The sequence below is a fragment of the Saimiri boliviensis genome, chromosome 17, assembly GCF_048565385.1.
Source record: "Saimiri boliviensis isolate mSaiBol1 chromosome 17, mSaiBol1.pri, whole genome shotgun sequence".
NCBI classification, from domain to species: Eukaryota; Metazoa; Chordata; class Mammalia; order Primates; family Cebidae; genus Saimiri; species Saimiri boliviensis.
The window spans coordinates 54,583,630-54,597,752 of record NC_133465.1 but is presented as its reverse complement, the minus strand read 5'-3'; the positions used below and the strand labels follow the sequence as shown (position 1 = coordinate 54,597,752).

Sequence of the window (14,123 nt, the reverse complement as noted above, 5' to 3'; positions counted from 1 at the left end):
CCTTTGCCCATTTTAAAAAAAAATGTAAGTTCCAGGATACATGAGCAGGATGTGCAGGTTTGTTGACATAGGTAAATGTGTGCCATAGTGGTTTGCTGCACCTGTCAGTCTAGGTATTAACCCCCACATGCATTAGCTATTTATCCTGATGCTCTACCTCTTCCTACCCGTGCCCGCTGACAGGTCCCAGTGTACGTTATTTTCCTCTCTGAGGATGTTTGCTGAGGATAATGGCTTCCACCTCCATCCATGCCCCTGAAAAGGACATGATCTCATTCCTTTTTATGGCTGCATAGTATGCCATGGTGTATATGTACCAATTTTTTTTTTTTAATCCAGTCTATCATTGATTGGCATTTGGGTTGATTCTGTCTTTGCTATTGTGAATTGTGCTGCAGTGAACATATGTGTGCAAGTATCTTTAAAAATAGAATGATTTGTATTCCTTTGGGTATATACCCAGTAATGGCATTACTGGGTCAACTGGTATTTCTTGTTCTAGGTATTTGAGGAATTGTCACACTGTCTTCCACAATGGTTGAACTAATTTATATTCCCAGCAACAGTGTAAAAGCATTCCTATTTCTCCACAACCTCACCAGCATCTGTTCTCTCTTGACTTTTTAATAATTGCCATCTGACTAGCATGAGATGGTATCTCATTGTGGTTTTGATTTGCATTTCTCTAGTGATCAATGATGTTTAGCTTTTTTTCATATGTTTTTTGGCTCCATAAATGTCTTCTTTTGAGAAGTGTCTATTCATGTCCTTTGCCCACTTTTTAATGGGGTTTTTTTTTCTTGTAAATTTGTTTAAGTTCCTTGTAGATTCTGAATATTAGACCTTTGTCAAATGGATAGATTCCACAAATTTTCTCCCATTCTGTAGGTTGCCTGTTCATTCTAATTATAGTTTCTTTTGCTGTGCAGAAGCTCTTTAATTAGATCCCATTTGTCAGTTTTTGCTTTTGTTGCAGTTGCTTTTGACGTTTTCATCATGAAATCTTTGCCTGTGCCTATGCCCTGAGTGGTATTGTCTAGATTTTCTTCTAGGGTTTTTATAGTTTTGGGGTTTTACATTTAAGTCTTTAATCCATCGTGAGTTAATTTTTGTATAAGGTGTCGAGTTGTTTGTTATTAGAGTTCTTTACATTTTCTGGATATTAATCTCTTATCAGATACATTATTTGCAAATACTTTCTTCCCCTCCATAGGCCACCTGCATTCCTTGGCTCATGCTCCTTGCTCTCATCACTCTGATGTCTGCTTCTGTTTCACATCCCCTTATCTGAGTTTCTGCCTTCCTCCTTTAAGGGCACTTGTGATTACATTGGGCCACCCAGGCAATCCAGGATAATCTTTCCATCTCAATCATATCTGCAAAATTATATCTTAATCATATCTGCAAAATCCCTGTTGTCATGGGAAGTAACAGATTCACAGGTTTTAGGGACTAGGATGTGGACATCACTGGGTGAGGGAGGCAAGGAGCATTACCTGTGTACCACATCCCTCATCTCCCCTGCCTGCTTTCACAGGAACTAAACTTCTCTCTTTAGTGACTTGTATCAATTTGGACTGTTTCTCATGTTTTCTTTTCTTTTCCAACTTTCCTTCTGGTCCTGTTGTTTCACTCTTTTCCTTCTCTTTCCATCTGCCTTTTCTTTCCAGCTGTACATCTATTCCTCTAGTTTAGGCATTTCTTACCTCATGCTTAGGCTGCCAGAATAGCCTTAAAACTGATCTACTTGCCTGTGATTCTCTCTGTAGATATTTTATTTATTTATTTATTTATTTATTTATTTATTTGAGACGGAGTTTCGCTCTTGTTACCCAGGCTGGAGGGCAATGGCACGATCTCGGCTCACCGCAACCTCCGCCTCCTGGCTTCAGACAATTCTCCTGCCTCAGCCTCCTGAGTAGCTGGGATTACAGGCACGCACCACCACGCCCAGCTAATTTTTTGTATTTTTTTTTAGTAGAGACGGGGTTTCACCATGTTGGCCAGGATGGTCTCAATCTCTTGACCTTGTGATCCACCCGCCTCGGCCTCCCAAAGTGCTGGGATTACAGGCTTGAGCCACCGCGCCCGGCGATATTTTATTTATTTATTTAGAGATGGCGTCTCACCCTTTTGCCCAGGCTAGAGTGTAGTGGTGCAATCTCAGCTTGCTGCGGCCTCCATCTCCCAGTTTCAAGAGATTCTCATGCTTCAGCCTCCTGAGTAGCTTGAATTACAGGCATGCACTACCTAGCCCAGCTAATTTTTGTATTTTTAGTAGAGCTGGGGGTTTTGCCATTTTGGCCAGGCTTGTCTCGAACTCCTGACCTCAAGGGATCCCAAAGTGCTGGGATTACAGGCGTGAGGCACCGCGCCTGGCCTCCCTGTAGATATTTTAAACTCACCTTGATGCATACAGTACTTGTAAAAACAAGTCTATGCCTGATAATTCCATTATCTGAAGTCTTTGTTTTTCTATCATATTCTATTTCTGCTGGTCCTTAGTCTTGTTTCCTCACCTGCTTGGCTACCTTTGGTTATGTGCTTACCATTCCTTGTATTTGAGAAAGTATTTCTAGGAATAACTTCAGGCTTCAGGCAAAAGTGCTTTGTTTTCTTGGGGAGAGGATTTCTTCTGCCGGGTCCCTGGAGGTATTTCTGGTCCGAGACCACCTTGAAAGAGGCTCATTGTTGAGACTCCCTGTTTCTTTCAGAGGAGGCAAACCTAGGCCTCCTGTCTTTTTTTTTTTTTTTTTTTTTTTTGGCCTCCTGTCTTAAGTGAGGCCTGGTTTGCTTCTGGTTCACCTGTTACCTAGTGGTTGTAGACCTTTGGGGTCCCAGCTCCTTGAGGAAGAGTCTCCAGTTGGTGTTTCACGCTGGCCAGCCCTAGATGTTGACTTCTGCTCAGGAGGCCATTAAAGTGAAAGTGCCCTTTGCCAGGCTAGGCCAATGCCTGAGGGCAAGGTGCTTCTCTAGAGCTCATCTCTCGGGGTTTCGTTTTTTTTTTTTTTTTAGTTTCTGCACTGTTATTCCTTGCTCATTTGTTGAAGCTTCAAAACTTGTCAGACTTTTTTTGGGTGGGGAAAGGGACAGAGTCTCACTCTGTTCCCTGGCTAGGACGCAATGGCACAGTCTGAGCTCACTGAAACCTCTGCTTCCTGGGTTCAAACAATTCTTAGGCCTCAGCATCCCTAGTTGCTGGGATTATAGGTGTGAGCCATAGTGCCCAGCCATTCAGAATTTTTTTTTTTTTTAATATAGTCATTGTTAGTTGTGTTCAGCAGAATTGTGGGCCTCATAATGGAGCCTGCCTTCCCAGACACTAGACTCTGGACCTGTTTTTCCATGTTGCCTCTGCCACCCTCATCCATTCTGGGATGGGATGTGATTAATTTTCTTTTTACCACTTTGATCATGTCAGACTTTTGCTTAAACACAACTCCAGCATGAAATCATACCTAGGGGAGCATGGTGACAATATGAGCTACAGCTCCCTACCACACATCACAAGGTATAGGGGTCAGTGTTAAAACCCAAGGACTTTGTAGTCTGCTGGAAGCTATGAGTAAAAGAGACTGTTGAGAAAGAAGCTTTCTTTTTTGGCCTTTCAGTTCTTGAGGACTTGAGAGAAGCTTGTCTCTTTTTTTGAGCCTGGGTATAATTGAGTTTCAGGAGTAGAGGGCAGGAGGCTAGCCATTTTTTATGGTGCCAGATTGTCATATGGATAATGAGACCTTTCATTTCTCAGTGCGACAAGTCACATGCTGCTGGTTGAGAACTGAGGTCTTAGCTTATAAGTGAGGTGTCCAGGCGGAGCACAGAGGGCAGGTATGAAGGCCAGGACAAAGCAGGAATAAAGAGTGTGTGTGGCATGCATGAGAAGGCACCCTGCTGCAGCAGAAGGGCATTGGGCCTTAGTGTCAGGAAGCCCATGTTGTCAGTGCTGTGCCCTTGGACAAACCATGTAGTCTTCCTGGGCATCAGTCAGCTACTCCTTCCTCTTGGCCTCGGCTGTCCTGCATGGCTGGGGAAGTGTTGGCCCAATTGGCCTTAGCAGCCAGCCATTTTGAGGACAGAGAGAAAAGGGAGTTTGGAGTGGTCCCCAGGAGGAGGCAGAAGCAGTGACCACTTGATAGGTTGTCTAGAGCCCAAAACATGGCTTCTAGTTCTAGTACATTCAATTATCCAGCAGTTTGGGGCCTGGAAGCAGCCTTTGTTTATCTAGCCTAATCCTCTCATTTTACAGATGAGCAAACACAGGCCTGGACATTTTCTTGAATTTAAAGAGCAGTAGTGATACTCCAGCCTCGTGTGGCTTATTTTAGTAAAAATCTGGAGAAATGGAGCTAGGCTTTGGTCAGTGTGGGTTTGGGGGCATTTAGTCTGAACCTCTGAAGCCAGTATCTGAGTGAGCCCTGGAGAGCAGTAACAACAGTGAGCCAGAGCCTGCCTCCATCTGGCCACCTGACACTCAGCTCTCCCTGGGGCCCACCTTCTGGCCCTGTCAGCCCAGTCTGATCAGAGGTCTCTTTACCTTGCCACTCAGGAGACCCAGATGTGTGGAGGATTGGGCAAGCAGCCCCCTCATGACCGCTACACAAAAAATAACTTCTTCCTTAGCAGGTGCCAGCTTTTTCTTCCCTGGAGCCTGGCCTGGCTGCTGAGACCGCAGGCTTCTGGACATACTGCTGTTTTTACCCTTTGGCTCTAGGCTGGGTCAGACTTTGCCCTTGGATTCCCAGGCATTCTTACCCTCAACTGCAGACGGGCCTCTCTGCTCTTCCCTTGGTTCGTGAAGGACCAACTCACTCTGTTCAACCTCAAAATCGTGTACTTTGTACTTGGATTTTTGCCCGCAGCTACCTTCACTTACAGCCATCGCTATGGGTGAATCAGCCTCAGAACAGCAAAGCTTTACATATCATCCTTTTATGTTATTAAAGCAACTTAAATGAGCTTATTTTTCAGCCCAGTGAGAATTATCAAATACCAAACTTTCTTTTAAAATTACGTCTATAATTTTCTTTTTAAATTGCCCTTATAAAACTAGGTGATAGTTAAATGAGAAACATACATTGCTTCTGATATTTTTCCTTTTACTAAGCCTACAAACTCCTTAGCTTAAGATAACAGAGAAGGATTGTCCTGTACCCGAGGCTGTGTTTTTCTAGCTGCTGCCAATTCCTGGATTTAAATTGCTTTGTTGGTGGATAGAGATCATTCCCTTTTCCTGGATTCAGTGGGGATAGGAGAGCCTGAGGGTCACAAATGAGCCTGGGCAAAACTATGTGCAAAAGTTTTTATGAATACCTTTTCTCAAATATTTGATACTGAAAGTGGGTAGTTTCAGCTTGAATCCATGTTGCAGCTGGACCCTCGAATGTAATTCCTGTCATCCTTGGAATATTTCCCTCTTCTAGTGATCCAGGATTACTGTTTCCCAAATCCCCCATTCCCTGCCTCATTTTATGATTTCTCTTGGTGGTGGTATCAGTTGCCAGCATTTTGAACCTGAGTATTAAGCAAAAGGCTTAAATTAGGAGCTTTTTAAATTAAAGAAATAAGCAAGCCATATAATGTTGATTGTAGTAGATTACTTGTAAGTGTACTGTGTTGGATTGTATACAGTCACCTGTAAACATAAACATGTAGGGTTTTAAATTTAGAAAGGACTGACCATTTTACAGATGAAGATACTGAGACACTGAGAGGCCCTGGTTTGTTCAAAGTCCCATAGAGGCAGCTGTAGAAAGACAAGTACCAGAAGCCCTATGTCCTGGGCCCAAGATGGGTGTTCTTTCCACTGCCCCACGATGCCCCTTTTGTCCCAGTGGCCTCGCAATGCTCCCCACACCCACCCTCTGTCCTGGAAACAGAGAATAGAGCCAGGTAGCTGCACACACCATGCCTATTGTCGTGTTCGTGCCCTTGTCGCTTGCCTCTGCTAATCATGTTTATCCCACTACAACTCACCCGTCAGTTCCAAAGACCTGTTGGGTGTCCCAGCTCCCACACTGGTATCATCCTCCTCATAACTCCTGAAGTGTGCCCTGTGGTTTGGCTCTTTTTACACTGACTCTGTCCAGGTTGTGGTCTTAATTTTTACATAATAAGGTCTGGTGCCCAGTAAATGGGCCATAAGTGAAGAGAGAGATGGAATGTACGATGTCACAAGGTGGGCTTGGCGTTGTTTTGCTGCCCAGCTTTTCAGGTGTCTGACTTTGTTCCAGCTAAGCTCCAGCAAGGGGCAATCAGCTGTTAAGCTCCAGAAGAACAGAAAGCATAGCTGCCGTGTCTTTCACCATGGTCCTTGGTAGAATTCTTGGTTGGTGGTGGGTTACAGCAGTGTTACTTCCTTTTCCTGACACGTGAGTCTTGCATTCAGTTTAAAATATGTTGGCTTTATCCTGGAGCCTCATGGCTGCCTAAATACTCTGATCTTATGGTACCTATCATTGAGGAGGCCAATAGGTCATGGCAATTGGTTTACAGATTTCCACATTTGGATACTTTGCTGCTTATTTGCAATAGCAGGAAGTTGGGAAATACAAGCCAAATAATGGTTAGGATAGCTGTGAAAACTGCAGTGAAAGCAATAATCTCCTGGGTTAGCTTGTTACAGCTAGAAGACCCCTAGTGAAATTTTTATTCCAAGATCCTCAAACTCAACAGGATGCTACATTTTATCCTTTTGGACTTACAAAGCAATGCTGGTAACATCTATTGTTCAGGCATTTCAAGGCTTAAAATAGAGAACTGCTGGTAGAAATTAACCAGTTAAAAGGGAGGAAACGATTATTCGGGTGTTATGAAGTAAGACAGATTGTATGGCATTTATTATGTAACATTGGTTATGTAGTTTGCTCATAAAAGAGAATGCTTAAGTGGAATTTATCTAGTGAAAATTAAATGATTAAGCCCACTGAAGTGAAAAACAGTGGACGTCTGCCAAGTAAAAGCATAATCACCACTTAAACAGCTTCATCTGTTCTCCTGTCTATGAATGACAGTGTCTCCTGTGGGGAAACTGCTCTCTGACTTCTGTTTTCTTCACTGTTTTCACAGAGCCTGAGCCCTTGTGAAGCCGGCAATGACAAGTCTGAATGGTCGCCATGCCGAGAAAACCATTGACATGCCAAAACCATCAGCCCCTAAAGTGCACGTGCAGAGGTCTGTGTCCCGAGACACCATCGCCATTCACTTCTCGGCATCCGGCGAGGAGGAGGAGGAAGAGGAGGAGGAGTTCAGGGAGTACTTTGAGGAGGGGCTGGATGACCAAAGCATTGTAACAGGGCTGGAAGCCAAGGAAGACCTCTATCTTGAACCCCAGGGTGGCCATGACCCCACTGGCCCTGCTGCCTCGCCTGTCCTGGCAGATGGACTGTCCGTGTCCCAGGCCCCTGCCATTTTACCTGTCTCCAAGAACACTGTAAAGCTATTGGAGTCTCCTGCTCCAGCAGCACAAGTATTAAGTACAGTGCCATTGGCTCTGTCCCCAGGGTTGTCTTCGTCGGGGCCCTTAGCTAGCTCTCCCAGTGTGTCATCCCTTTCTGAGCAGAAAACCAGTTCTTCCTCCCCATTGTCCTCTCCTTCTAAGTCTCCCATTCTCTCATCCAGTGCCTCAGCCTCTACCCTTTCCAGTGCAAAACCCTTCATGAGCCTTGTGAAGTCCCTGTCAACTGAGGTGGAGCCAAAAGAATCCCCACACCCCCCAAGGCACAGGCACTTGATGAAGACATTAGTCAAGTCTCTGTCCACGGACACTTCCCGGCAGGAGTCGGATACAGTGTCTTATAAGCCACCTGATTCCAAACTGAACTTACACCTATTCAAGCAGTTCACACAGCCCCGAAACACAGGTGGAGATTCCAAAACTGCACCTTCTTCCCCACTGACTTCTCCCTCTGATACTCGTTCCTTTTTTAAAGTGCCCGAAATGGAGGCTAAAATTGAAGACACTAAACGACGCCTTTCAGAAGTGATCTACGAGCCTTTTCAGCTCCTTAGTAAAATTATAGGGGAAGAAAGTGGCAGCCATAGGCCCAAAGCCTTATCTTCAAGTGCTTCAGAACTCTCCAATCTGTCCAGCTTGAACGGGCACTTGGAAAGCAATAACAACTACAGCATCAAGGAGGAGGAGTGTGATTCTGATGGGGATGGGTACGGAAGTGATTCCAACATCCCCAGAAGTGACCACTCAAAGTCCGCTGATGAGCCCGCAAGAGAGGGGGAACTGAAGAGTTCCCAGGGGAGCAGTCTGAAGGATTTAGGCCTGAAGACAAGTTCTCTAGTTCTTGAGAAATGTTCTTTGTCTGCCTTAGTGAGCAAAGAAGATGAAGAGTTTTGTGAACTGTACACTGAGGACTTTGATTTGGAAATGGAGGGAGAGAGTAAAGTTGATAAGCCCCCAGATATTCCTCTTAAGCCAGAGGTGCTCGCAGAAGATGGTGTGGTTCTTGACAGTGAAGACAAGACAGACTTGGCTGTGCAGCACCCGGAATTGCCAGTGAAGACGTTGGGCTTCTTTATAATGTGTGTCTATGCGTACCTCATCCTCCCCCTCCCCCACTACGTGAGTGGACTCTTTCTGGGAATTGGCCTTGGATTCATGACTGCAGTTTGCATGATTTGGTTTTTTACACCACCAAGTGCTCATAAATATCACAAGTTACATAAAAATCTGCAACACTGGAACACAAGAACTATGGATATCAAAGAACCTGAAATACTGAAGGTAAGCCTCTAGCTGGCTAGTACACACACTCTCACATACAGCCGTATTTTAGATCTGACTTGTTTTTGTTTAGTTGTTAAAGATTTTTGTGCAAGCAGTGTTTCTAAGACTTTGGGGCCTCTTCATTCTCCAGGCACCCAACTGACTGATCTGATAAACCTCCTTCTAGAGGTTTGCAGATTTACAAAGTAGTTTCTGAAAGATCTCTATGACTCTAGAGGGTAGTGTTTCTATTCAGTTCCTATTCTGGTCTGTCTCGAAACTTCGTGGGAATGTGCTGCTTGCTGAGGATTTGTAATGGCTGAATCTGTTAGCGTTCAATATTCTTGAGATGCTGAAGAAGGGTTAAATACTCCTGGAATTGCAAGAGAAGGGAAAGAAGAAGAGAAGGCAAATTAATGTCATCATTCGGCCCCTGCTGATGCTCCTCTTCCCTCTGCATAGTGAAGAATGGGATGGAGAAAGAGATGTCACCTTTCAGTGCATATCAGATGTCAGGCTTTTGGGCCTTCTGAGGGGTACCTGGGACCCTGGGACAATTCACTGGGAAGCAGGAAGAAAATATTAGAACATTCATCTATCTGTCTAATGTGTCGATTGAGACAGAGTCTATGTTGCCCAGGCTGGTCTCAGACTCCGGGGCTCAAGTGATCCTCCCACTTTGGCCTCTCAAAGTGCTGAGATTATAGGTATGAGCTGCTGTGTTCAGCCTAGAACTTCTATTTATTATTATTTTTTTGCATATTAAAATTTTTTGTTATGTGTATACACACTATAAAAGTACAATTAGAGCTTATATAGTTTCTAAGTTATATCACACACACATTTACATACAGTATCCAAGGGGGAATTGGTTTCAGGACCCCACAGGGATACCAGAATCCATGAATGTTCAAGTCCCTTGTGTAAAATGGCATAGCATTTGTATTAGTATATAACCTATACTCATTCTCCTGTATACTTTTAAATCGTCTCTAGATTACTTATAATACCTAATATAATGGAAATGGTGGTTATACTGTGTTTTTAAATTTGTATCATTTTTTACTGTTGTATTTTTAATTTCATATTTTCAATCCAAGGTTGATTGACTCCATGGATACAGAGGGCTGACCGTATATGTTTTTAGAGATAAGGTGGGGAACCAGAAAAGTTTAGAGCCACTGCTTTATAAAAGTTATCTAATTCAACTTCACAATCATCCAGCAGTTTGATGCTTCCAATTTTACACATGAGATTATTTCAGGCTCTGAAAGAGGTGCTCATTTGTCCAAGGTTAATAAGTAATAGAGGCGGGGTGCAGTGGCTCACACCTGTAATCCCAGCACTTTTGGAGGGTGAGGCAGGCGGATCACTCAAGATCAGGAGTTTAGGACCAGCATGGCCAACACGGTGAAACACTGTCTCAACTAAAAATAACAAAACTTAGCCGGGCATGGTGGCACACTCCTGTAATCCCAGCTACTTGGAAGGCTGAGGCAGGAGAATCGTTTTTGCCCAAGACTGCTGTGAGCCGAGATGACGCCACTGCACTCCAGCCTGGGTGACAGAGTGAGACTTTGTCTCAAAAAATAAAATAAAATAAGTGATAGAAGTAGGATTTGTAGCCTTTGTGTGTCCTCTTCCTGCTTTTCCCATGACACCTCTGCAGAAAGTTCATGCCTAGACCTGCCTGGAGAAGCCCTTGTGTTACAGGAGATGTATGTAAAGGAGAACTTGGTTTCCCTGGAGCAGTTTTGAACCTTAATTATTGGTTTTAATCTTTAGCTTTCAAATTCAAAGCTTGTTTGGCTTCTTGGTTAAATTAAAGGTATTTTTCTCCCATCTATTTAAATGAGAATGCTCTAAAAATGGCAGCATGATCTCTCTTTATTGACACACACACACACACACACACACACACACACACACACACACATACACAAGCAGGGGGTGGGGGAGAACTCTTAGGATCCAAAATAGCATTTGTTTTTACATTTCATTGACCTTTTTCCTTGTTCAAAGGAAATATATGGTTAATGTTTTTACACAGGAAACCCAAATAAAAAAATATTTTTGATCACACTAGTGGAGGGGAATTACAGTTAATGATTTGGTATATATCCTACTTTTTTAGGGTTTTAATATTTTAATTTCTGCATATATGAGGATATATATCACATACATGCATACTCACCCACTCTTTTTGTTTTGATTTAATGGAATCATGTATTTGGCAGTCTGACCTTTTTTCTTTCTTTCACATGGCAATATGTTATGACACTTTCTTCTTTAAGAGAAGCTGACGTTGAGTCTTGTGGATATGACACCCTTAAGCTTAGCATTAATAAATGAAGTGGAGCAAAAATGACTCATGCATGGTTGCTAAGCTTTTTTTCTTGATAAGGTGGTGCTGTGACTACCTAAAGTACATGCTCTCCAAGTAAGTTAGTGCTAACTTTAGCAAGGAAAAAAATTGTACTTATATTAACTCCAGTGCCTAATGACTGACTGTGGCATTCAGTTTAAACTGGTTTAAGCACTGACTTGTCTTAGGAAGATTTTAATTTCAATCCTGTCAATCTTTAGTGTTTCTTTTTTTTCCCACCCTCCTCTCACATGTACATTCTTTAGTGTTATCCAATCACTGCTGTATGTCAAGAGTTTACTAACTACACATGATGTCGATGGAATGGGATTTTAATGTTAAATGGCACAGCCTGATTGCTTTGATCTGATCACTGGAACAATAAAAGCAACACTATGATGCTGAGCACTACAGTGGGCTAAGTATTGGGTATATGATCTCGTTCAATTCTCATCACAGCCCTATTCAGTTAGAGTATATGTGCTCATGTGGATGGAGGCCCACGGAAATTAAGCTACTTGCCCAGGGTCACTCAGCTAGTGAGGGGTGGAGCCAGCATGGGCAACGTAGTGAGACATGGACAATGTTTTCTGTTAAGGAAGGTGTTTGGCCCACAGCAGCTGAGATAAATGTATTTGAATTTTCTTTGTAGAGAGAGACAAGTACTTTAATGCTTTCATAGACTGACAAGTACTTTAATGCTTTCATAGACTAATCCAAGCAAATTGTCATAGACTGAGCATTTATTCTCCTGATTGCTGTTTGGACAACTCTGATCATTTTGGCAATTCTTTTTTCATTCTTAGCCTTAACTTGTTTAGAATGGTTTCATTACTAAAGAGGAAAAGCATATTTTAGCCTGAAGTCTTTTGTTTGGTATGCAGTATTGTTTTTAGAGACTAGGCTGAATACATTCTCGATTTAGAAAAGGGACACTACTATGAATTAGAAGGGTATGTTGTCTGTTACAAGCTAATTTCAAATGCAAATATTCTTTGGACTTAGTTAATTTTACTGAATGAGAGATTATACTTTTGGGAACCATTTTTGAACTATGGCACTTTAAAACATTTAGCAGCATTGACATTAACTTTCGTGCTCAAGTTTATTGTTATCTGTCTTCCCTAATATGCCATAAGCTTCATGAGTGCATAGACCATATCCATCTTGTTCATCACTGTATCCTCCTCAGCACCTACCATGTATTAGGTATGTGATAGGTAATTGTTGGCTGAGTGGATAGGTAGATGAATGAAGGAGTGAAATTTTGTTAGAAAATTTAAGCAGTGATTTGGTATTGACCCCGTCATCTCCTGATGGAGTTGCTTTTTAAAAGAAATCCCTGGCTGGGGGGGCAGTGGCCTACACTTGTAATCCCAGATCCCAGAGCTTTGAGAGGCTGAGGCAGAAGGGTCAGCTGAAGCCAATAGTTTCAGACCAGCCTGGGCAACATAGCAAGATCCCATCTTTACAAAAAAATTAAAATAATTAGCCAGGCATGGTGGTACACGCATGTGGTCCTAGCTACTCAGGAGGCTGACATGGGAGGATCACTTGAGTCCAGGAGTTTGAGACTACAGTGAGCCATGATCACACCACTGCACTCCAGCCTAGGTGACAGAATGAGACTCTGTCTTAAAAAAAAAAAACAAAAAAAAAAATCATTGATACTTGATTTAAGAAAATTAGGGTTTGATAGGAGTGATCTGTTAAGAAAATGAAAATAATTACTAAAAAATAAAGCTTTTGGCTGGGCATGGTGGCTCACCCCTGTAATCCCAGCATTTTGGAAGGCCAAGGCAGGAGGATTTCATGAGGCCAGGAGTTCAAGACCAGCCTGGGCAATGTAGTGAGACCGTCATCTCTACACAAGTTTTGTTTAAAAAGCCAGGTGTGGTGGTGCAGCCTGCAGTCCTAGCTACTTGAGGGACTAAGGCAGGAAGTTCACTTGAGCTCAGGGAGTCAAGGCTGCATTGAACTGTGCTTATGCCACTGCACAATAGAGTGTGACCTTGTCTCAAAAAAAAAGCTGGTAAACCTTTTCCTAAGCTTTTTTTTCTGAAAGTGGACAAGCCAAGATGGTCCATCTTGAACAGGGTTTGAAGCTTGACATTTGTTGCTTAGAGATCGTCTGGTGACAAGTCTGCTCTCCTATGACCAGTGCTCATGCAGTGCTGCCCTCCTAAATGCAGAGAGAGTAGCAGAAAGGCAAATACTAAGTGGAGGACTGGAGAAATGGGCAGAGTGATGAGCTCCAGAGTTCCACTCTGCTTCCAGGTGTATGTCTTTAAAGTGATGATACATGAGATAGGCCTGGGTTTCTTTATAAAACAGGTGTATGAACCTGTTTCTAGGGCAAGCCAGAAGAGCCACTTTTTGAAAATAGTTTGATTTCAGGGGATAAGTCAGCTGATTTGAATTATTTTGTGTACATCTGATCCTATCAAGTTGGTATTTATAGAGGATGATGCAGTTCTTGAGGGAAGGTACAGAAGCCTTTTTAAGAAGCTCACCATAGTATCACATGACACTGGTAAAAATTAAAAATAAAAATAAATAAATAAAAAGCTCAACAATATGGGAGACTATAATACCTGCCTGAGATCAAGATCTCTAAAATGGGCCCAGCCCAGGACTGAGATTCCACATACTTTATGCCCTAAGTAGACTCCATATATGAGCCATGAACCAGTCAAGCAGGGAGCTGGGTCCTCAGGGACTATTTTAGAAGACCATGTGGTTTTGAACCCCTGAGCCATATAAGTTCTCATTGATGGGTCCAGGAAGTGCTTGCAGCCAGACTGGACTAAGAGTCTTGTTCCTTTACTGGTTCCATAAACAATTCAAGGAGCATTGCAGTTTTTCTTCTGTGTAACTTCACATGAGAGAAGAAAGGAGAAAAGGAAAACTTTTCCATACTTTATGAGGGCAATTTTTTATTCTTTCCACACTACAGACATGTATTTAAATATGATCCTGCAGCAGTGATGCGTTTATGGGATGATAAACCAAAAAGACCATTTGCAGCCAAGTAGTAGCTAA

At 42.8% G+C, this 14,123-nt stretch overlaps 1 protein-coding gene across 3 annotated transcripts in view; it reads left to right on the top strand.

The window, feature by feature from the left end:
- The window catches only part of TEX2 (testis expressed 2), a 118,944-nt gene that overhangs the window by 41,056 nt on the left and 63,765 nt on the right, over nucleotides 1–14,123 (top strand). For all 3 annotated transcript variants that reach the window (XM_039476342.2, XM_039476341.2, XM_074388852.1), the window contains exon 2: nucleotides 7,066–8,734. In XM_039476342.2, coding sequence (XP_039332276.2) covers nucleotides 7,091–8,734 — 1,644 coding nt within the window. In that variant the 5' untranslated portion in view covers nucleotides 7,066–7,090. The remainder of the gene's footprint in view (nucleotides 1–7,065; nucleotides 8,735–14,123) is intronic.